Source organism: Gymnoscopelus microlampas, assembly GCF_963454915.1.
Source record: "Gymnoscopelus microlampas genome assembly, chromosome: 14".
NCBI classification, from domain to species: domain Eukaryota; kingdom Metazoa; phylum Chordata; class Actinopteri; order Myctophiformes; family Myctophidae; genus Gymnoscopelus; species Gymnoscopelus microlampas.
The window spans coordinates 22,069,819-22,094,734 of record NC_139951.1 but is presented as its reverse complement, the minus strand read 5'-3'; the positions used below and the strand labels follow the sequence as shown (position 1 = coordinate 22,094,734).

Sequence of the window (24,916 nt, the reverse complement as noted above, 5' to 3'; positions counted from 1 at the left end):
CACCAAGCTGGATGCCAACAACAACGGATGTAAAACTCGAAGAACACGTGGTACCAGTGTTGCCATGTCGGCTTATTATAAGCGACTTTTGGCTTATTTTTCTGTAAAGTTGCTTGTAAATATTGGTAATTGCGGGTTGCGTTTTTTTGGGGCTTGTTTCTAAAGTGTAGTTGCTTTTTGGGCTCGTTTCTTAATGTTGTTTAAACCAGTGATTCTGTTCTGAAACATTTCAAGTCCAGGAGGACCCCCAAATCAATGTATTTGTCTCTGCGGACCCCCATCTGAAAACATTTTATGCCAGGGACCCCCAAGATTTGTGTTGTTAAAATATTGCTAATTAAAAGATTATTCGTGATTTGTTATTTGTTGTGAGCTTGTAGATCGGCTATTTTCGAATAGCCACATACTAAGTTGCTTCTTTTGGGCTTGTTTTCCTCGACCTGGTTGCTTATTTCTGTCACAACATGTGGCAACACTGCTGTGTCGTGCTGAATCTGCAATGCACATGCGCTCCTTCCTTACACGACACGTGAAATAGACAGTATGGCTGATAAAGCAGCGGATCTCGTGTTGGACAGAACACAGGTAATATATATTAAACGATCACTTTTTAGATTACAGCAGAAATAGTACCCTTTTAATAGTAACTGATCTTATAGTCGTTACTAGATAGTGACAGATGTTAGTATCCACTGTCTGCAGTGCCTAGACATAGATAATGTTAGCCTTAGCCGGTTAGCTTGCAGAGCGCTGTTGCCACGAGCAGCTCTCAGTGGTGGAAAAAGTACTCACATTTTTTACTTGGTGAAAGTATTAATACTGCATTGTAGAAACACTCTGTTTACAAGTAAAAGTCAATTTACTTGAGTAAAAGTACAAAAAATATTGGTATCAAAATGTACTTAAAATACCAGAAGGTAGAAAGTCCTCATTATGCAGACTGTGCCGTTTCACAAGTTTTCGAATGTATAAAATGTCAAAAGATCTTTTGAAAATAACAGAAAATATTTATTTATTTTCAAATGGCCCAAATGTGTAGGCTGAAGTAGTTAATGTATGTTTTGTAAAATCTACAAAGTAACTAGTTAGTAACCAACATTTTCAAATAATTATAGTAGAGTAAAAAGTACAATATTTGCCTCTGAGATGTAGTGGAGTAGAAGTAAAAGTACTGCTAATTGGAAATACCTCAATTGTACTTAAGTGTATAAAATACTTCCAAAATGTTAATGATGTCCACGATCACAATACCAGAGGCAGCTCCACAAACCTTGTCCAACCATTTTTTGGGTCAACAAAGGGAAGTAACTCGTTCTCATGCTATTCATCAAAAATGTGGAACGCCCTACCAAAAGGAGTAAAGTAGTGTAAAACCCTACTCTCCTTCAAAACTGCCCTAAAGATACACCTTCAGGAGGCTGCAATTGGAAAATGGCCCCTGTCTAAGTCCTAACCTAACCTACCCCCCCCCCCTCTCCTTCTTCTTTTGTACATATTTCTCACTATTTTTACCAGTAACCTGTAAACTGATTGTATTACATTCTATAGTAGTTGTGTATAACTGTCTGTCTCTTATATGTCACCATGATTTGTGTGCGTGGGGAACTCATTTGAAACGAGCTCAGTGCTTTTATGAGTCTTCCAGTTTAGTAGACCTCGTATTGTGAATTTGTACTTCATGTACTGTTGTTCTCATGTCTTACTAAATAAAGTACATCAATCAATCAATCAATCAATCAAGTACAGTACTTGAGAAATGTACTCAGTTACTTTACACCATTGCCAGCAGCTCTGTACTGACGGTAAAAAAAAAGAATGAATTGTGTGTAAATGAGTTGTTGGATGGTGTTGGTGTCTTATAACTATATGACTGATGTGGTTTGGTTTGGTTTCCAGGTGAAAAAGGCCGTCCAGGCTCTGCAGGCCTTCCTGAAATCCAAGTCCACCCCAGACAGTCTGCTCCTGGACGACACTCATCATGTGTGTCTTCTGTTCACCTTGTGGAAGGTCCCCAAACAGGCCCAGTCCATCCGCATGTGAGTCTCACAACACACATACAGCGATCATATTGGAACTGGGGACCACCCTGACAAGCACTTGGAATCGTAGGAGATGAGGCACTACATTATTACATTTAGTTTGACTCGGTTCCACATATAAATATTGTGAAAATAGCTGGGCCTTGTGAGCTTATAGATCGGCTATTTTCACAATTTCTCTTGCATAATTTGACAATTTGACCAATGTTTGACCAATCTTTTATAGTATAGTTTGTTGATTACTTTTGATGCTGTAATGCTGCTAGAAGAGAGGAGTCAAAAATGTCAGCGGTACCTCTCGGTATCCTTGCATTGTTCCCATTGCATTTCTGTAAACATTTCCTTGTAAACATTTCCTTGTAAGTGAGTTGTTATATAGCACCTCAGCAAACCCATGTCTTTACTGTGAAGTGTTGGATATGGGTAATACATAGGTGCCACAGAAACTCATAGTATATCCAGACGGACCTCCTTTCTCAATGGAGCCTGTCTCTAGAACTTTGAGACATTACATGTGTCAGACTCAAATGTAGTAATGGTCTTTTTTCATTTCATGTCTTTATTCTTTTCCCCCCTTTTTGTTTAGGTATAAAGCTCTTAAAAGACCTTAATTGTCACTTTACTGTATGGAGACCCTCCCCCCAAAATCATGTGGTTTTCAGCCCCACAGGTTGAGAACCACTGCTGTAACGGACATATGACAGATTCGTTCCCCTTCTCTAACTGCCTTTGGCTTTGTCCCCTTGAACTCGCCTGCTAACTTTTCGTTAGTTGCTATGAACATCAACTCAATCATTGGTAATAAACAAACGTATTTATTTGTGTGACTCTTCTTGACCTCAGCCCCCTGCTCCATGGCCAGCGGACAGACACAGATGAAGTATGCCTCTTCACCAGAGATGAACCAAACATGACCACAGATCAGACCCAGCGTTTCTACAAGAAGCTGCTGGAAGAGAGAGGAGTCAAAAATGTCACAGAGGTACCACCCGGCATCCTTGCATTGTTCCCATTTGCATTGCTGTAAACATTTCCTTGTAAGTGAGTTGTTATATAGCACCTCAGCAAACCCATGTCTTTACTGTGAAGTGTTGGATATGGGTAATACATAGGTGCCACAGAAACTCATAGTATATCCAGACGGACCTCCTTTCTCAATGGAGCCTGTCTCTAGAACTTTGAGACATTGCTGTGGGTCGACCTCAAACGCTCTCCACTGTATCAATCAAGTTTAACTGATAATCCCCATAACAAGATGTCGCATTCATGATTATTGACCTATATTTATGGAACTTTATATTCTGCCATTTCCCGCCACTGTGGAAATGGATTTAAAATGATTCTAGTAATTTCCTGTCTTTGAAATTTGATTTAAACAAAAAAGTGCTTGTTAATTTTTCTTACTGTCCCTTGTCTGCCTTGTGCCAGATCATCCCATTCAAGGTCCTAAAGACGGAATACAAGCCACATGAGGCCAAGCGTCGCCTTGCGGGCAACTATGACCTCTTCTTGTCCGATGATCGCATCCGTCGCCTGCTGCCCAGCCACCTGGGGAAGCACTTCTATGAGAGGAAGAAGTAAGATAGGAGTTTCATTCACTTACCCACTTATACCCTCTATTCTTTCTTAGTAAATCACCTGAGTTACAACAGTACTTGGACCGCTTTTTCGGTGTACAATATCTAATCGACAAAAATAGCCGATATACAAGCTCACAACGCACCACGTTGCAATGCTTTGTGAGCTTGTAACAATAATTACAAAATATTAATGATCTAAAATAAAATGGCACTATAGCAAACCCATTCCTGCTTGTTCAGTGTGGGCTCTGGGCAACACTGGAGCCAAAAGAGACTCCAAAGTAAATCCAGATGGACCTCCTTTTTCAGTGGAGCCTGTCTCTAGAACTTTGATACAGGAATTTCAAGTGATGTTTTTATTTTAGTTTTGAGATGGGGCTGTGCTATTATGGTGACAACGATATTGTTACCCAGCTATTTTGAAATTCATTAACGGGATCTTAAATAGCTCTGCTATTTTGTTCCCCCCAGAATAGGCATGCTGGGGTTCAAGTGGTTAATTACTGAAAGTACATAGGGGAAATGTCAGTTATTGACAAAAAGAAACAAACTAATTTGAACTGCTGCAGTAATTTAAGTAAACTTGGGTAACAGTAATACATGATACATCTGCTCTCTCTTCCCCAGGGACCCTCTGTGTGTTAATCTAACAAGTAAGCAGCTGTCCATACACATGCAGAGTGTCATCCAGGGTTCCTACATGAAGGTCACCAACAAAGGCAGCTGCTGGTATTAGTCATTATGTTACCTACTTTATTAAGAACAAATAAAGGGCATGGAATGATGCAGTGACACACAAATGTTGTAAAAACACTGTCTTGTGGCCATACAATCAGAGATCTTCTACTGATAAATAAAATGGCACCATAGCAAACCCATTCCTGCTTGTTCAGTGTGGGTTCTGGGCAACACTGGAGCCAAAAGAGACTCCAAAGTAAATCCAGATGGACCTCCTATTTCAGTGGAGCCTGTCTCTAGAACTTTGAAACGGGAATTTCAAGTGATGTTTTTATTTTGGTTTTGAGAAGTGGCTGTGCTATTATGGTGACAATGATCTTGTTACCCAGTTATTTTGAAATTCATCAACAGGATCATAAATAATTATTAGTCTGAGCTGTTTTTTGCATCATATATCTGCCTCCCTTCACCACTGCATGCTTTCTGAATTAAATTAAACAATTAGAAGGGATAGGATTAAGCTGTTTGAAACTACAATTTCAAATTACCTAAATGATGCCTGAATATGTACAGCTGTATAAAACTTGGAAAAAGTCTTACTCAGACATGTGAGCTTCATATCCAAGCGTAATCATCAATTTCATAGTAACGATGAGCTCTATTTTCAGTATGGCCCGTGTTGCCCACTCTGGCATGACGGCAGACGAAATAACAGACAACATTGAGGCTGCTGTCAAAACGGTGGTGACCAAACTACGCATGGTGAGTCCCCAGCCAGTTGTACCTTTTGGGTTCCTCAATTCCCATATCTTAAATTTTGAACTGTACCATTGCAGCTAATATGGTTCTTTTGCCAGATACTGCAATCATAATAATAAACTTTTGTAGATCGCATGTAGACTATTCTCGAATGGGTATTGAAACATTTTCATCTTCACAGAAATGCCTGTATTCAGCACTAATCACAGAGCCTAACTTCACAGAGCCTAACTTTACAATGTAGAAGTATGTGATTAACTGCGAAGCTTTACCTAACACGGTATTAGGTTTGTTCATCTCCTACGTTTTGTTATGGTGGAAGTGTTATACTGAAACCGTTCCACCTACTATGGCATGGCGCTTGGGGTCTGTGTTAATGGGCTCATGTTGCCATTTGTCAGAAAGGACCAGTGATGAAGATCATCCACATAAAGAGCGAAGCATCAGCAGCCCTACCTATCTACACCTCGAACCTCAGCCACCTCACCCTGCTGGAGGACGCGCAGAGACAGGCCATGGCCGAGAAGAAACGCCAAAACGTATGTCTTCTAGGAAATGCCACTCAATGTATTGTTCAGTATTGCTGCTGCTACTGCACAATTAAATTAACCTCAGGTTACATGGAAATATCGCCCATTGAGCCAAAATATGTCTTCCTGTCATTTCATTTTCATCTTTCAGTATGTAACTTTTGGTGCATGCATACATGTAATTTGTGTGAGTTTACTCGTATCCTGTTTTGTGCCTACTCCTGGCTGTTTGTCAACAGCGTATCTCTTGTGTGAATTACAGCCAGCTGCCAAGAAGTCGACAGAAACTGTTCCCATGAACGCAGAGGGCGAAGAAGAGATTCCACAACTAGTTCCCATAGGAACCCCTAGCAAAAAGCCTAAAATGGAGGTCAGTATAACACAGGGCCTTTTTAAGATTGTTTTTATGAATGTATCTATGATGACAAATACTTTTTTTTTCCTAAATCAAAATGTCATTCATGTCTCGATTCCCCAAATTGATTGTATTTTACTCTTGTTCTCCCTTTTCATGGTGAAAGGCTAAAAGGAAGGGGCGGAGAAGCCAGTCAAATAGACGAAAGATCCTAAAGTCCAAGAAGGCCCTCGAGCGAACCCGAAAAAGAAAGACGCCTAAAGCAAAATGAGTGTCAGTCAGGCTTCTTAAATCAGCCCTTTCCCCCTTCACGTACCATGTCAACCTGGACTATAAATAATACAAATATACAGGAATAACATGCCATGGAATTGTTTTTGTCTTTCACTAACAAAAAACTGTCTCTTGTACTGTACTAAGTAGTTTATATAAAACTTGATTGACCCAAATTAGACTCTTTTTTTTTTTTTTATTAATGTTTTTATTCTGTGTTTTGTCTGAATATTTATTACCAATGATAATCTTGAGTGTTGGCAAATTAACATTTATTGGGCTGATGCACACAGTTTTTAAAGGCTGTAGTCACTGGAGGAGTCAAGTGGACACATCAAAATCTTGTTGACACGTATTAAAGAACACCTTTATTCAAACAACGTGACATTGGGCACAGACTACCAAAATACAGTATGTATATGGCAGTGGTGTAAAGTAACTAAGTACATTTACTCAAGTACTGTACTTAAGTACAATTGTGAGGTATTTTTGCTTTACTGGAGTATTTCCAATTGTCAGTACTTTTACCTCTACTCCACTACATCTTGGAGGCAAAATTTGTACTTTTACTCCACTACAATTATTTGAAAACTTTAGTTAGTAGTTACTTTGCAATTATTATATTATAAAACATACATTAGCCACTTTAGCCCTATTTTATACATAGGCTATTTGAAAATAGACGATCTACAAGCTCACAACATGTCACATTGTGCCGCGTTGTGAGCTTGTAGATCTGCTATTTTCAAACATTTTTGTACTTTAACTTTTGGTACTTTAAGTACATTTTTATACCAATAGTTTTGTACTTTTACTCAAGTAAATTTTGGATTCCGGATTTTTATTTGTAACAGAGTATTTCTATATTACAGTATTGATACTTTTACTTAAGTAAAATATCTCAAGTATTTTTTCCACCACTGGTATATGTTATCCAGACATTGAGAAGTTCATACTTGTATTGGAAGGTGTATGTTTGTTTTCACTAGTTGACGGTTAAATAATCTCTTTTGAGAAACGAGTCAGTTTTTTAACAAAAAGACTATGGTCCACACCGATCCTGAGAAATAGGGAAGCGGCATCATCCTTTAGAACAGTCAGAGCATGGAAGTGTCAGGAGAAACCTCCTTTCCACGTCACTTTGATTCAGATACTTCTGTGAGGTAGAGCCTGCAAACGGAACCCCCTCCCAGAATTCTGCAGCCCCCAAGTTGGACCTACTTCCACAAACCCATCATCGCCATAGTGATGGGAGCATTGATGTCTGCTATGGGGGCAGTCCTTTTTCTGCTCCACTCAGCAGGAGTCCCCGGCACACCCCACGGCATTGCCCCAGCCTGCCTATCCATAGGGCTGATGTTTGTGGTGGTTGGCCTGGTGTGGATACCCATACTGAAGGAGAAGCTCAGACGAAAAGGACCGTGGCAAGAGACTTGTAGGCATGGAAGCTGTGTATAGTGTAAGGAGGGAAAAGTCAACATTAGGGAGATAATTCTGAACCACTTTCAACCAGGCGTCCCTTTGCGCATGTTTTCAAATATTTTCAAACATTATCAAAAATATAGAATAGCAGCTCTACAATCTCCCAACACATCGCATCATGAGCTTGTATATTGGCTATTTTTGGCCATTTACTCTGTCATATGATGAAGTGCAAAATTTTGAAGAGTGAGTGACAGCAGAGAGCTGTCACTTGTTGCACAAGTTGCGCAGTAACGCTTTGCCTCAATAAAGATTGTCTTGCCTGACGTGTGTTGGGGAAACTTTCAATGTTTTAGTTGAGGGTGATTCCCAATTCCATCTGAAACTTAATTCAGGTGAAAAGCAATGATAGCTGCTCTGCAGGGATTACAAATGACATGTTGTACAGTGGAAGGACATAGAAGAACCTTACATTATCTTGCAGAGTAAACTGCCTGCAATGACAACATCATTTCAACATCATTTCCCTATAAACTCCAATCACCACTCTGCTGTATAGTTTCCAGCTGATAAGCACTGAGGGTCAATGTACTTTGAACATGTGGGCTGATATACTGTATGTGTCTCAGCCAGTTTTGGACAACAGTGCACTTTACTTACTGCAGGATTGCCAGCAGCCCAAAGCCTTGCTGCCTGCCTCTATCTACCTGGACATTTGTAAAGGAATCACCCACTGAGGGGACAGCATCCTATCTTTGTGGATTGATACATTCTGGTCTTTCGGTTTGGAGTAGCCTAACTCCACTGCAACCATGTCAACGGCCGTACAGATGGTGCCGGTCGTGGAGGAGAGGAGGTACGGAGGCGTGGGCCGGTGCAAGTGCTCCTTCTGGTTCGCAGTGGCGCACGACATCCTCGGCGTGTTCATCATGATGGTGGGGGTGTTTGGTGGCCTGGTGATCCACGACCTTTTCATTTATGCCGGCGCAATTATCATCTTCCTTAGCCTCATCTGGTGGGTGTTCTGGTACAGTGGGAACATCGATGTCCCCCCCGAGGAGCTGGAGGATGATGTGGGCATGATGAAGCTGAAGAACCAGAAAGGAATCAGCAAGGTGGTGAGGCGCATGTCTGACCGACTCTCCAACGGGATCAGGAACTCATTCAGGAGGAATGGCAGGGCCAACAAAGACAGCCCCATGGAGCCACAGTCTTTGGACACAGTGGGAGACGACAAGGCTTCAACTGCTGCACAGCAGCAGACTCCTGACGTGGCACTTTCTGTCATATGTCAAAACACTCCTCAACAGGCTTCATCGAAAGAATATGTGAGGGAGACTCTTTCAATATGATCTGGGCAGTTAATCCTCAAAGGAATTGTCAAATTGTTGCTTTATGAAAGCATTTTTAAATGAAGTGTACTTGCTGCGCTTGTAATGATTAAGCAATACCAAGGTATTTTCTGGACATGTCCTTATCTAGTAGATAGGGCATACACTTTGCACACAAACTCGTATGTGCTTAAGCACGCACGCACACACGCGTGCACACACACACACGCACACGCACACGCACACACACACACACACACACACACACACACACACACACACACACACACACACACACACACACACACACACACACACACACACACACACACACACACACACACACACACACACACAAACTAGGCTAACAAAAACAAATTGGCTATGAATCCACATGAGTGTTCATCTGTCAATGGCTATTGTTATTGACGATATTCAGTTGATATGAATATCCAAGACTTTATTTTATGTGAATAGGAAAGAAAAGATCTAAGACTTGTAATGTGAAATGGGCCTATGCATGTTTGTTTTATTGTACTTAGTAATAGTATTTTGTATACACTGAACTAACCTCTGGATCTCAAAATGAAGTATACACTCTTAAGAGTGGCAATCTGATTATAACAGACAGTCTTCACATATTCTAATTGTTAATACATTTGTTTTAAGCCTACTCTACCACAAAATAGTTTACAAATTGAATGTGCATGTTGGAATTGTTTATATACTATTTATTGTTCAATTAAATGTTTACATACAACCAATGATATTTCCGCACAGTTAGTCAAAACAAAATGTCTGCATTACAGGGAGATATGCTTAATTTTATAACGAGAGTGGACAATCAAGTGTCTGACAGCTAAAAAGATATATGGAGATGCATGGAGATATAGATGCAAGGTTTCTGCCCGACAGCGACTAAATAAGGGGGAAAAAGCACAAAATCGAAGCACTTGATGACTTGCTCTGATAGGGGTGAATGGATGCCAGTAAAACTGTCTTAGATAAGATATGATACGAATCCTATCATATCTTTTGCTGATAAGTGATATTCATCCTAAGGATGAATATCACTTATCAGCAAAAGACATTTATCGACTGCATGTATAGTTTGTCTTGTCTTTCTCTCTCCAGTGTGTGTTTATCTTACTCTAGGGCAGTTGTATTTTATGTTTAAGGATCTGGTATAATTTACCTTCAGTCAAAACTTTTGTGTTAGTCTGTATATTTGTTAGTAGGCAATATATATTTTTTACCTATATACATAAACTTGTATTTTTTTTAAACTTATATTTCTTTTGACTGGAAATGTTGTAGGTATTATGTACAGTATCATGTCTTCCTGCAAACCAAATGTCCTGTTGTTAGGGTGCTTGTGAACGGTTTCATACATTTGGTTATGCAACACAATAATGCAGAATAACAGCTGGAAATTGGGGAAGTGACTGAAGTTCACTATCAGGTTAGACAATAAAATAATTTTCAAAACTGGCTTCCATGATGAAAGCTGTTTGCCATGACAACTCTACACAGTATGAGGACAAACACATCTCTGGTGCAGTATAGGAAATCCTGGTGCAATGATTCAACCACACGTTATATTAGCCTGGTATGACACATTTTGCTCTGGCAGATTTGTCTCGTTATGTAGGCTAACATATCTGGCCTTGGCTACACTACGTGCCCACATTTACGGTAAATGAACTGTGGCCAAAAAACTAACAAAAATATTATTTTAAGTTATTCAGTGTTCTGAAGATGCTGCTATGGTATTACCATAAATGGCAAATGGAGCGCTCTGCAGTCAAACAAGTGCAAATAGTGACAGTTTTACATTTAACAGCGGGCAGAGCTGTTTTGCCAGGCAACAAGTGGTGGTAAAGCCAAGTATACAAAATGGTGCTACTCTGAAATAGTGCTTGATTGATTGATGTACTTTATTTAGACATTTAAGACATGAGAACAGTACATGACAGTACATGGAAGTACAAATTCACAATACAAGGTCTACTAAACTGGAAAACTCATTAAGCACTAAGCTTGTTTAAGATGAGTACCCCATGCACACAAATCATGATGACATATAAGAGACAGACAGATATACACACTACTATACAGAATGTCATGCAATCAGTTTACAGGTTACTGGTATGGAGAGTGAAAAATATGTACAAAAAAATATATATATATCTGTATGTGCTGATTATTGAGCTAAGAAATTCAATCTGAATCGATGGAAATCATAATTGCTCGGATGCTGCTTGAGTTCAGATGAAGTATGGATGCAAGGTTTCTGCTTGACAGCGACAAAATAAAGTGAAAAAAAAAGGTACAAACTCAAAGCACCTGATGAATTTATGCCAGTAAAATTGTCAGTTTAGTGACAGTTTTACATTTAACAGCAGGTGGAGCTGTTTTGCCAGGCAGCAAGTGGTGGTAAAGCTGAGTATACCAAATGGTGTTAATCTGAAATAGGGCTGCATTGAGCTAAGTAGTGAATGTGAATTGATGGAAATCATAATTGTGTAACGTGACCATTGACCAATTTATTGAATGATCCGTTGCTGGGATTTCTGCGCAATGTTCCCCCTAAATAAATGTATCTAAAAAAGCTGAGAAAAGAGAAAATTACTTTATAAAAAGCACATAGAATTGATTAACGCCTAACAATAACAAACCCCTTTCCAGACCAACCAAAGACAAGAAAACCAAACAGCTGATCGTTGTAAGCCTTAGCAGAGTGCATAGTGCTGTGGATTCTTGCTTGGGAGCTGTAACGCATTCTGAGTTCACATGGCACACTAGGAAAATAAATAACAGATTAATTACACAGTGTGGGCTCTGGTAAAACGTATAGAGGCTAATCACCTGTGCAGTGGATAACCGAAGATTAAACATTGTGGACCAGGGGTCTTCAACCTTTTCAGGCCAAGGACCCCCTAGCTGAGAGAGAGATAAAGCAGGGACCCCCTACTCTATATTGTATAAAATTGTGTTTCAGATTAATGTTTTTTTTTACTTGGTCTGCTCTTTTTCCCTCTAAACCTATACCTCTTTGCCAAAAATAGCCGATCTACAAGCTCACAAGGCGCCTCGCAGCGTGAGGCGTTGCCGTTGTGAGCTTGTAGATCTGCTATTTTTGGCTAAAGTTCTCCTCAGAAAAAGGGATGCTATATAGGGTTCAAGTGGTTACGGTAAAAAAAAACATATCACACAAAGATTTGGCGGACCCCCTGTAGTAACCCTGAGGACCCCCTAGGGGTCCCGGACCCCCTATTGAAGACCCCCTGTTGTGGACGGATAAGACTCTTGGAATGGGCAGGTTAAAGGTGCAAGTGATCTTTTTTGGTACTTGTCTTTAAGTACATTTTTTGATACCAATACTTTTGCACTTTAGTCTTTTACTCAAGTAAATTTTAAATTCTGGACTGTTACTTATATATACGTATTAGAGTATTTCTACATTGACACTTTTACTTAAGTAAAACATGCGAGTACTTTTTCCATCACTGGATACAATCCAGCATGAACTTTACAACAATGTATTAATGTAGGCTACAAAATACCCGACCGCTACACACCGGATAGCAATAAACTACAAATCCCATGCACTCGTTTGTGTCATATGACAGCCAGTGTATTGGTCACGTGACCATTTATGCTACAGCTTTCCACTCTTGTTTCCCTTTTCGCAGTGTCACAGGGGGGTAGTAGCACAGCCACAGACCATAACATCTCTATTATCTCTTCTAAATGACCAGTGACATTTTAGACAACCTAGTCCATGGTTCGGAACCCACCACTTTTGTTCGTCACAAAAATGTCGCTGTTTATGTGACTCTGCAGCACAACAACCCCAGCAGCGACAGACAGACAGACAGACCCCGGCAGGCCTCTGGGGTTCACACCGTATGAGCATCATCCTCTACCCGGCTGAGAGAGGCACCATGGGTCGCTCCAAGACCTTCTTCTGGTTCTTCTAGGCGCCACAATATACCCGGAATGAACCGCTCTGCTTGAGAAGGATAACTAAAGCTATTTATTTAGTTTGAATGTCACCGTCGCGGTTGGCCAGTCAGAATGAACGGTGGGTTTTTTATCTATGGTTAAAGTTTCTTAATGGGTCATTCACACGTGAATGTCAATTTGGTCTAAGTGTGGGATACATGGAATAATATGGGGGTATGCCTGTTTTAATAACTAATATAATCATGTATCAATTCCCAATAGGATCATGATATGGGGTATGCCTGTTTTAATACTAATATACCGGTAATCATGTATCTCAATTCCCAATCATGTATCCCTCATATGCTTTTGAAATCGTGGCTTACTGACGCCTGTTGTATTCTCCCTTCTGTTCATTTGACTATCAGCCACACATAGACTTTAGGCTAATGTTAAATGCATTGCATGAGAGGAATGTTGCTAGATATCCTATTGAGTGGCTCTGCTCGTTCTCTCCCTGGTCAGTTTCTCAATGACAAGCAAAGTTTTATCATTAAGATAGTAACTATCAATCTTAGCCCTAATTTTGCATTTATTTATTCTCTCAACGTTGTAGAATAAGTGTCATTACTGTCTATTTGATGCCTTAAACCTGTAAGATTGTTAAATGATGCAAGTATGTCTATGGCTTCACTAGCACAAAAGGAAAATGTCTGCACACTAGTGTCTTCAATGCTCCCAGAATAATGAAAGTACGTTCTTTCGTCAGGTACATACATGTAGCACCTACCACCACTGTGTCCACATAGGAATCATTTTAATCACTCATTCATGAAACTCTACTTAAAAATATTAAGGGGGTTAGTAGTATGTTATAACAATGTTATACAGCAACCTTAGGAAGTACCTGCTCTTTTATCTGTATGTGTACTTTTGTGTTCCAGGCACTCAACAGAGTGACACCAAAAGGCAACATCTCCTAGAGAGACTACTGGATGCTGTCAAACAGGTGAGCAAGCACAGACTTTAAGGCATGGGTCTTTTTCAGGCCAAGGACCCCTTAGTGGAGAGAGAGATGAAGCAGGGACCCCCACTACATATTGTATAAAATTGTGTCGCAGATTAAACCTTTTCATATAGCTTCATAGACTTGTTTGACAACACTATGAGTGTTGTGTAAATTCATATTTTCTTTATGTTTATACATTATCTTTTCTATTAATATGTTGGCAGACATTTAACCACTTAAAGGGGAAATCCACCCATTTTCAATATTTAACTATGTCATTAATATAGCATAAAGGAGTTGTGTGGAAATAAGAAAAAAGTTCCCCCCTTTCTGTGTTGCCTTGAACTGGAGGATTGATTGTGGGTTTAACATTGCAAATTACAACATGATGAGTCATCACGTTGTAATTTGCAATGTTAAACTCACAATCAATCCTCCAGTTCAAGGCAAAAAGAAAAGGGGGGAACTTTTTTCTTATTTCCACACAACTCCTTTATGCTATATTAATGACATAGTTAAATATTGAAAATGGGTGGATTTCCCCTTTAAACCCTCAATACTTAACTAAACTTGACATTTGCCTCTGTACTTGGTCTGCTCTACACCAAACCTTCTCATCAAAAATAGTCGATCTACAAGCTCACAATGCGTTGTGCTGTGCTATTTTTGGCGAACGTTCCCCACAGAATAGCGATGCTAGGGTTTTTTTTTTTAGAGCACCCCCTGTAGTAACTCTGAGGACCCCTAAGGGGTCCCGGTCCCCCTGTTGAAGACCACAGCTTCAAGGGACTCGTACAAAGGCTGCCACTAGGTTACCAATTGAGTATAAATGCTTAAAGGAAATTTCTAAATGGGCACCACATGTGGTTTAAGGAGAGCACTGTTATCTCAATATTAGCATTAGTGTAGTGTACATTAGTGGTTCTTTACCACATGAACCCTAGCGACCTCACCGTGACGCGCTGTGAGCTTGTAGACCTGCTGCTTTCGCCGATTTGTTGTAGGAAAAAAAAAATGAGGTGGCCAGGTATAGATCTCTGGGGGACGGTCAATGCAGTGTATACCTAGGGTTTATGTGGTGAACCTCATTCCTGGACGGAGAACCCAGATTGCGCGGTCTACTTCCCTACCAGGTAGTTAATTACACTGACCTATCAATTAGTTTCTCATTAAACAGCTACACTGAATTAAGTATTCTGTTTAGAATCCCTGTTTATTACAGTATACGAACAGTGCAGTTCCAGGTAGACAATTAATTCCTGTTTTCTGACTACACTAGCAGGTTAGGCTGCTTCCTGCTACAAGTTGTTGTTGTGTGGAGGGAGATTCCCAACTGAACAGCCTAACAAATACAATTGTCATAGTTATCAAGCCTATTGGCATGCTCATATCTTTACAGTGCCAAATTCGTTTTGGAGGAAGAAAAGAGATTGCTTCTGACTCAGACAGCAGGTAAGAAAATATCCTTGTTTTGCAATGCTTCCTCAAATGACATTTTATGTGCATTGGTTCAGTATCTCATGTTTGTAGGATTTAGGTTAGCCAGGTGATACTACTATGGTTTTGCTTTGTTCTGTCTACCTGTGGGTTAATTTGTCAATATGCCAAGTTTGAGGTCATTGTGATAGGATGTCTGGGTGTTTGTGAGATTGTGTGTGTGTGTGTGTGTGTGTGTGTGTGTGTGTGTGTGTGTGTGTGTGTGTGTGTGTGTGTGTGTGTGTGTGTGTGTGTGTGTGTGTGTGTGTGTGTGTGTGTGTGTGTGTGTGTGTGTGTGTGTGTGTGTGTGTCGTTGTGAGGTCATGTGCATTGTGTCTGTCTACACATTGATTGGTCTTTGTCAGTATGAAGTTTTGTGATGGTTAGTGGTCCTGTGTGCTTGTGTGTATAGTACTGTATATGCCAGGGTGGCAGTTAGTAAAAAATGCATATATTAAAAGCCCATACTGCCATCAATACATACATGTTATTGTCTATATATGTCTCATAGCTTCTGTATAAACATAGACTATTTCCCCCCTTTTGTTTAGATTTTGTCCAAAATCATTCAAACGTCAACAAACTCACCAGAATAATTTAGTCTTACTTCTTTTTTTGCACAGTTAATAATTCATGGACACAAACACAATACATTACATTCTTAAATCAGTCTTTTCTCCACTATCAAGTTCAGTAGCATTACTTAGTACTTTATAGTTACTAGTAACTCACATCAGTTTAACTAGAAGTGGTATGTCCTCTCCATAGGGTAACCTGTCTGTGTGCCCAGTTTGAAGCAGTGCTCCAGCATGGCCTGAGGAAAAGCAGGGGCCTGGCCCTTACTGCTGCTGCTCTCAAACAGGTTGCAGGCCTCAGCAGTAAGACCGATGGAGGTACCTCACTCACTGACCACATGATTGATGGATTGATTGATTGATTGATTGTACACAAGACTCAATGAAATGCCAAACAAGCTAGTTGTCTCTTGGTAGAAATAGAAAACTGTCCAATGTGCCATGGAGTTCCAAATCTAAACCAGGTACACTGCACTTTCTTGTTATCTGGTTGAAGGAGTGCCATTTAATGCTCTCAGTTGTTGTAGTATTTGGTTATTTGAATGATAACGCTGTGTACACTGGGCCCTCCATGGCACGATGTCATTAACTGATGTCTCAGATACACATGCTTCTGGGTGCTCTATTTTACTTTATTCTCAATCCATTTCAGTATTATAAGCTCTGCATTTTTTTAAAGATTGTTTTGTTCATGTTAACACAATATATTTTTGATTGAGGGTGATATGTTGCTAGCTCAGATTCCCAAATCATTTGTGGCGATAAGCGACATTAAAGCTACGTTTTGGAAGGCTACTTTTGCTGCCGGATGGCCTAGTTTCTTCCTCCTGGGGGAAAAAATATTCTCACGTTGGTATAGGGAGGACAGTCAAAGTCATAGAGGACCTGAGCAAGCTCACGTGACATGGGGAGTCTTGGAGGTCGTTGAGAGGCTAAGTTGATCACAAAATGCGACACTGCGGGATGTTTGTCTCGCATCCCACATGAACAGAACAATGTTCTGATTGTCCCGCATTTCAATTATCGTGGTTAAAAGAAAGAAAGAAAAAAAGTTGCTTTTAATGCCTCGCTCCAATTAGCCTCTTTAAAGAGAGAACCTCCGCTACGTCTGTGTCATAAATCAATATGCAGGTCAGGTGTGGCAAGGTGTGCCGAAGCTCTTAACATGATGAGCAGCAAAGTGGACATGGACCGTTGTAGTGCTCTGTTGGTTTTGTTGCCAAGGTTGAGAGAGATATCTCTCAACAAGAAACCCTGTCACAGCAAAGTGGATAGCACTGCTCAAGCAAGCAAGCAAACATGAATAGGCTAAATACTTTGGTACCCTTTGTCTTAAACATCCCGGTCACCAACGCGTTTGTTGTGCGACTGTTTTAATTGATGGACCGCCAAGGAAACGCTGCAGCATTGATCTAATCAAAAGCTAAATACAAGTGAATGTAAACTGCTCAATAAAACAAGGAGCTTTAAGCCTTTATAGCCTATAAAGGCTACTCTGCTATATAGACACTGCCCATTCCAACAAGAACACAAGGTCACTCAAGCACCAAATCGAGTAAGAACATAATTAATTTACAAGCTTGTTTTAAAAGCAATGGTTAAAAATGCAAGAATGTAAGCCTATCCTGAATGTAGGCTATAAAACGATTTTAAGCATATATTCCATATAGTATGTACTATATTACAGTTGAATATGAAATCATGGCATTTAATAATAATTACATTTTGAAATATGGAATATCACATCACATCATTATGTGTATTTGCATTAAATGACAAGAAAATATCAGAGATAATGTCGGTATTCTCGACAGATTATTGACAAACAAAAATTTGTCTTTTTTTATTCTGGCTTTGGAAAATGTTGAGAATTGAGATACATTATACATTCATCTCAAAACTATTTTGCCACTGTCATTAAAATTTGAAAGTTCAGCCCACCATAGGTTTTTGGAGACTTTTTACATTCAAAGAGGATTTTGGACGGACAAGCTTACGGTGTTCCTTACCTAACGAACTAGCATGCTTCACCACCTCCGGAAATAGCAAGCCTGATTTTAAACGCGCCGTTAAGAGATCATGCACTATGCTAATCACATGCAAAGCAGGAGACGTTCATTCTCACTAATTACCACGCTTCAGAAAACTATACAGGAGAAGCGAGACTTTCCAGAGGTGAAAGTTTTTCTTTATTTTAGTTGTCAGTTTGAGTTTTTGCAACAGCTGAATATGGAGGATTTGCTGACGTTACTGGCGGTGAAGCTATGTGCCTCAGGGTGTGAACAAGTACATTTGTCGCAGACTGCTGAGTCTTGAGAAATATCTTTTTTGTCTCCAGTGCTTGACTGGTCCACAGACAGACCTTTTGTAGGAACATGTGCTCTTTGTAAAGATTAGAAGGCAGTCCACTTCACACTGCATCGTTTTACAGTGTGGCTCTGAAACAGGCTAAGCTGTCTCTATAAGCGTCCGCAAAATTTGGGCACGGATGAAGTCATTAGCTAGACTCTTTCAGAGCCAGGCTTTTCTAAGAAAAGTGGATGGTGGTCGCATCATACAGTATGTCATAGATACTGTATGTGATAGACAACTGGCATCAGAACCTGGTCACCACATGAAGTCACGCTAACGCTAACGTTGAACCCAGTCTTGTTAGCTCCGCTAGCAGCAGGTCTAAGATATAGCTGTCGTTCCGTCCGTTCGTCTGTCTACCACTTTGGTCCCAAACAACATTATGTTGAAAAGTATTTTCTGTGCACCCCCCCCCCCCCCCCCCCAAACACACACACACACACACACATACATACAAACACTTTTCCATTTTCCTTCCCCTCCTCACTTCCCTCCTCTTGTTTCCTCCCTTTCTCAGACCTGACCTTCTGGTCCTATGTGAAGGAGCATCTGAACCGCCACGAGTTGCAACGGTTCTACTCGCTTCGTCACATCTCGTCGGAGCTGGGCCGCGGCCGGGCCTGGCTGCGCTGCTCCCTCAACGAACACTCCCTGGAGCGCTACCTGCACGCCCTACTGGCCGACCGCTCACGCCTCGGGTCAGTGTGGGAAAGAGACAGACCACCTGGTTGGGGGTAGTATGAGTTTGACAGTAGGGCTGCAACTATCGATTATTTATTATTATATTGATGTATCAATTAATTGATTAGTCATTTAGGCCCTATTTTATACTTCATGGGACAATGGTGTTGTGCAAAAATAGCCAATCTAAAAGCGCATCACAACGCGCTGCAGTGCTACTTTTACTTAAAAAATTAAAAGTTTTAATAGTTTTTTTACTTAAAAAAAAGTATTTCACCTATGACATGCCCATGATAGAGGTAGTTTATGAATCGATTATCTTATTACATTATCGCAATCATTTTTTAATGGATTGAATCAATTAGTTTGATTAACTGTTGCACCCCAATGTGCGTGCATGAGCGCGTTTCTCTGATGATAATCTGATGTAAGTGGTGTGAAACATCACAGCCTCATTGCAACTGTAATGCCTCTGCAATTCTAAAAGGAGATGCAGGCTCTTTCGCCTTTTGTCTGTGTTGGAGCCCACGCGTCTCGCAGGTTTGCACTTTTTGTGGCATCTTTACAAATTGGGTATTAATCTAGTATAGTGCCATTCTCATACTCCTGCTGTCTCAGCTTCTCTACAGCAGTGGTTACCAATCTGTTTAGCTCGAGACCCAAAAGAGAAATTTTATGTCTCCCCCAAATTTAATATCATTCTATTTAATAGTGCAAATAGCCGATCTAGACTAGAGCTGAGGTGTACCTTCTGTTGCCGATGATTTATCATACAGTATCCTGATCTCACCTCATTTTCCCTCTCTGTTCTCCAGTGCTTACTATGAAGACTGGGCTTTTACTCTGGATGAGGAGAGAGCAAGCATGCTTCCCACAATGGCTGCAGGTTAGTGTATGTGTGGGTGGGGGTGTACTGTGGATACTCTTTTACCTCTGTTTTGTGTTACCTCTGAATGCATTGGATGGCGGAATGGGTAGCTAGATCAATAGAAAAGTTAGACTTTGAGGTTAAGTTTAGGATTATAGCACTGAGGGTTACTGACTGAAAATCAATGTGAGGTAAAGTCATTCCAAGGTGTTTTTTGTCTTTCTTGAATACAGTATGTGTTTTAAACTTTTTGTGTGTGACATAAGTGGGTTTATTTATTTAAACGTTCTGAAGGGTGCATACTTTGTACATTATTACAACAGAACAATGGCAAACCAATAGATAATTCTGTACCTGGATTTATATTTTGGGGTTGTGGCCCGCTGTTTTTCATGCTGATAGTTGTATTGATTCGGCTTTAGACCTCGTTTGTCTGTCTTTTTGAAACGTTCACTGAGTGCTTGCACTGTGCAGTGTACCTGTATCCGAGAACTGTACCGTGTTCGGCTTCCTCTGCAGGTTTGAACTCCATTCTGTTTGCAATCAACATTGACAACAGCGACCTTAACGGGGGAGGAGGAGTGGGAGGCAGTGGGACAGGAGGTGGTGGTGGCGCGGGTTCGTCAGTGACCCACCTCCTGAAGGAGTCCACCCACGGCATCGGGAGCCTGTGGAAGGAGTCGACGCAGGGCGTCAGCAGCCTCCTGCGGGAGATTAGCACGGCCACGTCCGCCGTGCCGGGTTTCACACCTGGAGGACTCGTTGGAGGAGGAGGCACGGGGGGAGGAAGAGGGATCTCGGACCCGCTGCCCGTCATGCCACGCAGTATCTCTGCTGGTAAGGAGGACCTAGTGTTACCTGACATCCAAAAGGCTTCATCTTCCAGACATGTGTTGTTGAAATCTTCTCTTCTCTTCTCTTCTCTTCTCTTCTCTTCTCTTCTCTTCTCTTCTCTTCTCTTCTCTTCTCTTCTCTTCTCTTCTCTTCTCTTCTCTTCTCTTCTCTTCTCTTCTCTTCTCTTCTCTTCTCTTCTCTTCTCTTCTCTTCTCTTCTCTTCTCTTCTCTTCTCTTCTCTTCTCTGCTCTTCTCTTCTCTTCTCTTCTCTTTGTCTCCATTCAGACTCTGGGCTGAGGAAGGAGCGCCGTAGGAGGAAGAAGATCACAAACATCATCTCCTTCGACGACGAGCTGGATGGGGGAGGGGCGGAGGACGAGGAGGAAGGGGGTGGAGGCGGGGCAGAGGTGCCGAAGAGCCGCGTAGCTCCCTGGGGCAGCGTGGAGGAGGGCATGGACCCCCTGGAGCCTGCTTTCTCCCTCTCCCTCCCTCCCCACAATGGCATGCCCGAGCCAGGCATCGTCAGCCCCCAGCGCCCCAACAATTTCTCGTACAACCCTCCTCCCACTGCTAGTAGCACTGCTACTAGTACAACTGCTAGTGCTACAGCAAATGCAGCACCTGCACCCCAGCTGCCGGACAGCAAGAGCATAGACAACGAGGAAGAGGAGGAGAATGAGGAAGACGAAGAGGACGTGTACAAGCCCAGAGTGCCGACTCATGCAGATGATCATGTTGGCTCAGACCAGTGAGTGGACACGTTTTAAGTCTGTCTGAGTGTCTTACTGCTCACAGAACAATTGTTACAAATATGATGTATCACATTGCTATTTGGCCACATTCTAGTGTGGCCATGCAACCATTTAGCACCGTCAAAGCCGACATAAGTGCATAGGCACGCTTTTACTTGATTTCTACTTAGTTGCGTGCACGTGTCACGCACCGAAAATGGCAGAGCTACAAGTTCACGACGCGTCTCACTCGCACGCAGCTAAGCACAGCTGAGACTTAAGTTTCCCTTTCTTATAAATAAATAAACAGATCAACAAATAAAAAGATGATCAAGAAGATGTCTGGTGACATTTGAATCCACCTGTCCTGTCCCCTGTCTTTCTCCAGGGTGGTGGTGGGAAGCCTGTCCAGTGTGTCCACGTGGAGCCCCATACAGGTGATAATGGACCACAGCAGCTCAGACATCCTTATCCCGGTGACCTCTGCTGACTCCCAGCCAGGTAGGACTCAGCGCTGAACCTGCAAAGCCTTATTGATGGTTCACGCTTGAACTTCACCAGCTCGGTAGTTGTGTCTCTTTTCTTTTTTCCCCTGGTACTAACTTGTGTGTGTAGGCGTGTTTTATTATAAGTATGTAGTACGTACATGTATTGGTATAGGTATATGCACACACACACGCACACACACACACACACACACACACACACACACACACACACACACACACACACACACACACACACACACACACACACACACACACACACACACACACACACACACACACACACACACACACACACACACACCCAAACAAGAATAAAAAAACAGTGTGTTCATATTGCTTTATTTGAAATAAGCATCTCAAATAAAGTAAAACAATCAAATTAAAATAAAATACAGTAAATGGCACAAGTCATACATCAGATGCAACTCCGAAGTGTTGAAAAAAGTAAAAAAAAAAATAACATTAAAGAAGAGCTCAAACAAAACAAAACACAAAGCCTGGCTAAAAAGGTTATTTTTTGCCACTTACAGTACCACAGGTGCACCATGTATCCCACCAGGTTGGTTGATGGATAATTGCTTTTATAAATATGTTTTTTATTTTATCTTATTACCACTAATAGAGGATATCACTATAGATATGATAGGTTTGTTTTTATATAAATGGTGCATTTATATAGCGCTTTTATCCAAAGCGCTTTACATAGATTACATTCACCCATTCATACACTGATGGCGGAGGAAACCATGCAAGGCACCGACCTGCTCATCGGGAGCAATTGGACTGGCCACATGCACTTCCCTTTGCAGAAGTAATGCACTGTGAGCCAAATTAATACATATTATATACATTGCTTCGGGTCACTGCTTGCTCATTTCATCTCCTGCGTGATTTTGATGTTTGATGCTTGCACTCTCCATAATGGGCTAATTTAAATTATACTTAATATTTTAATTTTTGCCTTTATTTTTCTGCCTATTCTGTTATATTGTGTTGGATGTTGCCCTGGTGTCTGGTTCAACATTCCTTTGACTCGGAGACTGCTTACATCAGAGGGACTTCTAGGGACTTTTCATGAATCTGTCTGTCTGATATTCACTTTCACTTCCATTTTGTTTTCAGTGAGATCGGTGGAGGACATGGCTGCATTTCCTGCTCAGTCTGAGCCAGCAGGACCCGTGGGAAACTGCGAGAGCAGCCGTTCGCAGCTACAGTTCAAGTACATGACTATTCATTCTCTATTCAATGTTTCCTCATATTGTATTCTTTGTATTCATATATTTATGGAAATTTCCATTCTTTTTTGTATGCATATTTCTATACACTGCCAGCAAAACGCAACACAGGCTGTTTTCACAGGCTTATTAAATGGTCTGTACAAATAATGTTTGACCTTATCACTGAATTGAAATGCATCCTGTCCTGCGGTGCAACTAATATGGTGTCAATTGTCTTTCCCTTTTTACTGCAGTACTGTGTGTTACTTATTTGAAAGAGCTAACCAAGTCGTATTGCTGTTAGAATTCAAGGTTTCTATCATTCTTTATAATTTGTATCTTACACCAAAAGACTTTCAAGTGGTTTCACTGTTGCAGAAAACATTTCCAATGTCGGAATAATATCACAAGAGTATTGCTAGAGTTGTGGCGGGGACCCCTCACCTCGATCGTTTGGTGCAAGGTGGTCATAAAACTCGGTATTAAATGTCAATATTTTTCTTGTCTTGATGTTCTGATCAAACATGTTTAATATTATCTGAAGTCTTTAGACTTGGCACATGCTCATGGAAAATAATCTTGAAAGGAATGTAGTTGTTTTCTTGCAAATAGTTACCCTGACAGATCTTTTCCAAATCTTAATGCCTTGTCTGTGACTTAAAACTCTATGACTTGTCTTTTGGGGGTGCTTAAAAGTCTTTTCAAAATCTTCTAGTGTAGGGTTAGGTAGAGAGGGTGTAGGTTTGTTTGGAAGGCATTATAATTCAATTTCAATTCAATTACATTTTATTAAAGTGTCAAATTACAACAAGTTGTCTCAAGACACTTTACATGTAGAGCAGAGACCCCGACATTGTCCCACCCTGAGCAACTGGAAGAAACGTCAGGCAGACCCAGACTCTAGGGCGGGCGGCCATCTGCCTCGACCGTGTCAGAGAGAGAGGGAGAGAGAGAGAGAGGAAGAGAGAGAGAATAATTGGGCTTTGTGTTATTGCCCAAATCTGTCTATCATTTCAAAGTTAGGATGTCAGTGTGACCTGTTGTCCTCATGTTTTCCAGCATGGAGGCCAGTCCGCCTGTTCAGGCTGGTCCTCTCTCCAGTGTCCTGCCAACTCCTGGCCTGCCTGAGTCAATGACAGTGGGTAAGTGTCCCCCTTCTCCTTCAGTCTCTGTCACTGTATTACACAGAGTCATACAGTAGTTGTTCTCGGGTTTTGCAGAGTTTTGAGTTCATAGTTGTGAGTATGCAAGTTAGCCAATAAAACAGTTATAATCCTTGAACTGATAGTTTGTGAACACCTATTTCCAGTACAGCTATCAGCCATCTTATCAATTGTACTTATACTGTGCCTGCTTAGATTCTGGTTGTCTAATATTGTAAGAATGCAGTACTGGGTAGCAGGATGAGGACTAGTTTGTTATTCCTGATTTATTCTTGGTTGTGCATCATGTCGCACACCTAAAATAATAGATCTCAGAATTCTGCAAATGTATGTGCGTGATACAGTCGCACAACTAAGTATAAATCAAGCCTTAGTTGTAGAACAAGACAATGCAGTCCTGCTGATGTGTGCCTTTCAGCAATACCAAATGAGAACACCAGGTGGCAGTCTTATCTCAGTATCGGTGGGTTACTGTAGAAGTTCCCTGAACTGTACAAATCAAAGGATTTCTTCAGTGAGATTGAAGTCGGATGGAGTGAACGGCGGCTATTTACATCACATCTGAGATGCATGATTAGCAAATAGA

General features: G+C 41.0%; 3 protein-coding genes across 3 annotated transcripts in view; all 3 read left to right on the top strand.

The window, feature by feature from the left end:
- Positions 1 to 482: 482 nt before the first annotated feature.
- On the top strand, positions 483 to 6,390 carry rsl1d1 (ribosomal L1 domain containing 1). The gene is made up of 9 exons (XM_084078462.1): positions 483 to 585; positions 1,897 to 2,036; positions 2,883 to 3,021; positions 3,468 to 3,616; positions 4,247 to 4,348; positions 4,966 to 5,059; positions 5,458 to 5,595; positions 5,849 to 5,956; positions 6,108 to 6,390. The coding sequence occupies exons 1-9, from the start codon at positions 544 to 546 to the stop codon at positions 6,210 to 6,212; spliced, it is 1,017 nt and encodes a 338-aa protein (XP_083934588.1). The 5' UTR covers positions 483 to 543; the 3' UTR covers positions 6,213 to 6,390.
- Positions 6,391 to 8,448: 2,058 nt separating this feature from the next.
- Positions 8,449 to 8,988, top strand: LOC311060119 (transmembrane protein 238-like; the record flags this gene model as incomplete). Its single annotated transcript, XM_084078245.1, has 1 exon — positions 8,449 to 8,988. One exon carries the CDS (start codon positions 8,449 to 8,451, stop codon positions 8,986 to 8,988), a length of 540 nt encoding a protein of 179 aa, XP_083934371.1.
- A 3,670-nt stretch (positions 8,989 to 12,658) lies between these two features.
- snx29 (sorting nexin 29) overlaps positions 12,659 to 24,916 on the top strand; it is a 152,808-nt gene continuing 140,550 nt past the window's right edge. The window contains exons 1-11 of the mRNA XM_084077833.1: positions 12,659 to 13,054; positions 13,860 to 13,924; positions 15,324 to 15,376; positions 16,169 to 16,293; positions 18,845 to 19,025; positions 19,824 to 19,894; positions 20,396 to 20,713; positions 20,996 to 21,458; positions 21,830 to 21,942; positions 23,073 to 23,169; positions 24,227 to 24,309. Of these exons, the coding sequence (XP_083933959.1) occupies positions 13,048 to 13,054; positions 13,860 to 13,924; positions 15,324 to 15,376; positions 16,169 to 16,293; positions 18,845 to 19,025; positions 19,824 to 19,894; positions 20,396 to 20,713; positions 20,996 to 21,458; positions 21,830 to 21,942; positions 23,073 to 23,169; positions 24,227 to 24,309 (1,576 nt within the window). The 5' untranslated portion in view covers positions 12,659 to 13,047. The remainder of the gene's footprint in view (positions 13,055 to 13,859; positions 13,925 to 15,323; positions 15,377 to 16,168; positions 16,294 to 18,844; positions 19,026 to 19,823; positions 19,895 to 20,395; positions 20,714 to 20,995; positions 21,459 to 21,829; positions 21,943 to 23,072; positions 23,170 to 24,226; positions 24,310 to 24,916) is intronic.

Coding starts and splice junctions, on each gene's coding strand:
- rsl1d1 (XM_084078462.1), top strand. CDS start 544: ATGGCTGATAAAGCAGCGGATCTCGTGTTGGACAGAACACAG. Junction 2,037..2,882: donor CAGGCCCAGTCCATCCGCAT/GTGAGTCTCACA, acceptor TCTTGACCTCAG/CCCCCTGCTCCATGGCCAGC. Junction 3,617..4,246: donor CACTTCTATGAGAGGAAGAA/GTAAGATAGGAG, acceptor TCTCTTCCCCAG/GGACCCTCTGTGTGTTAATC.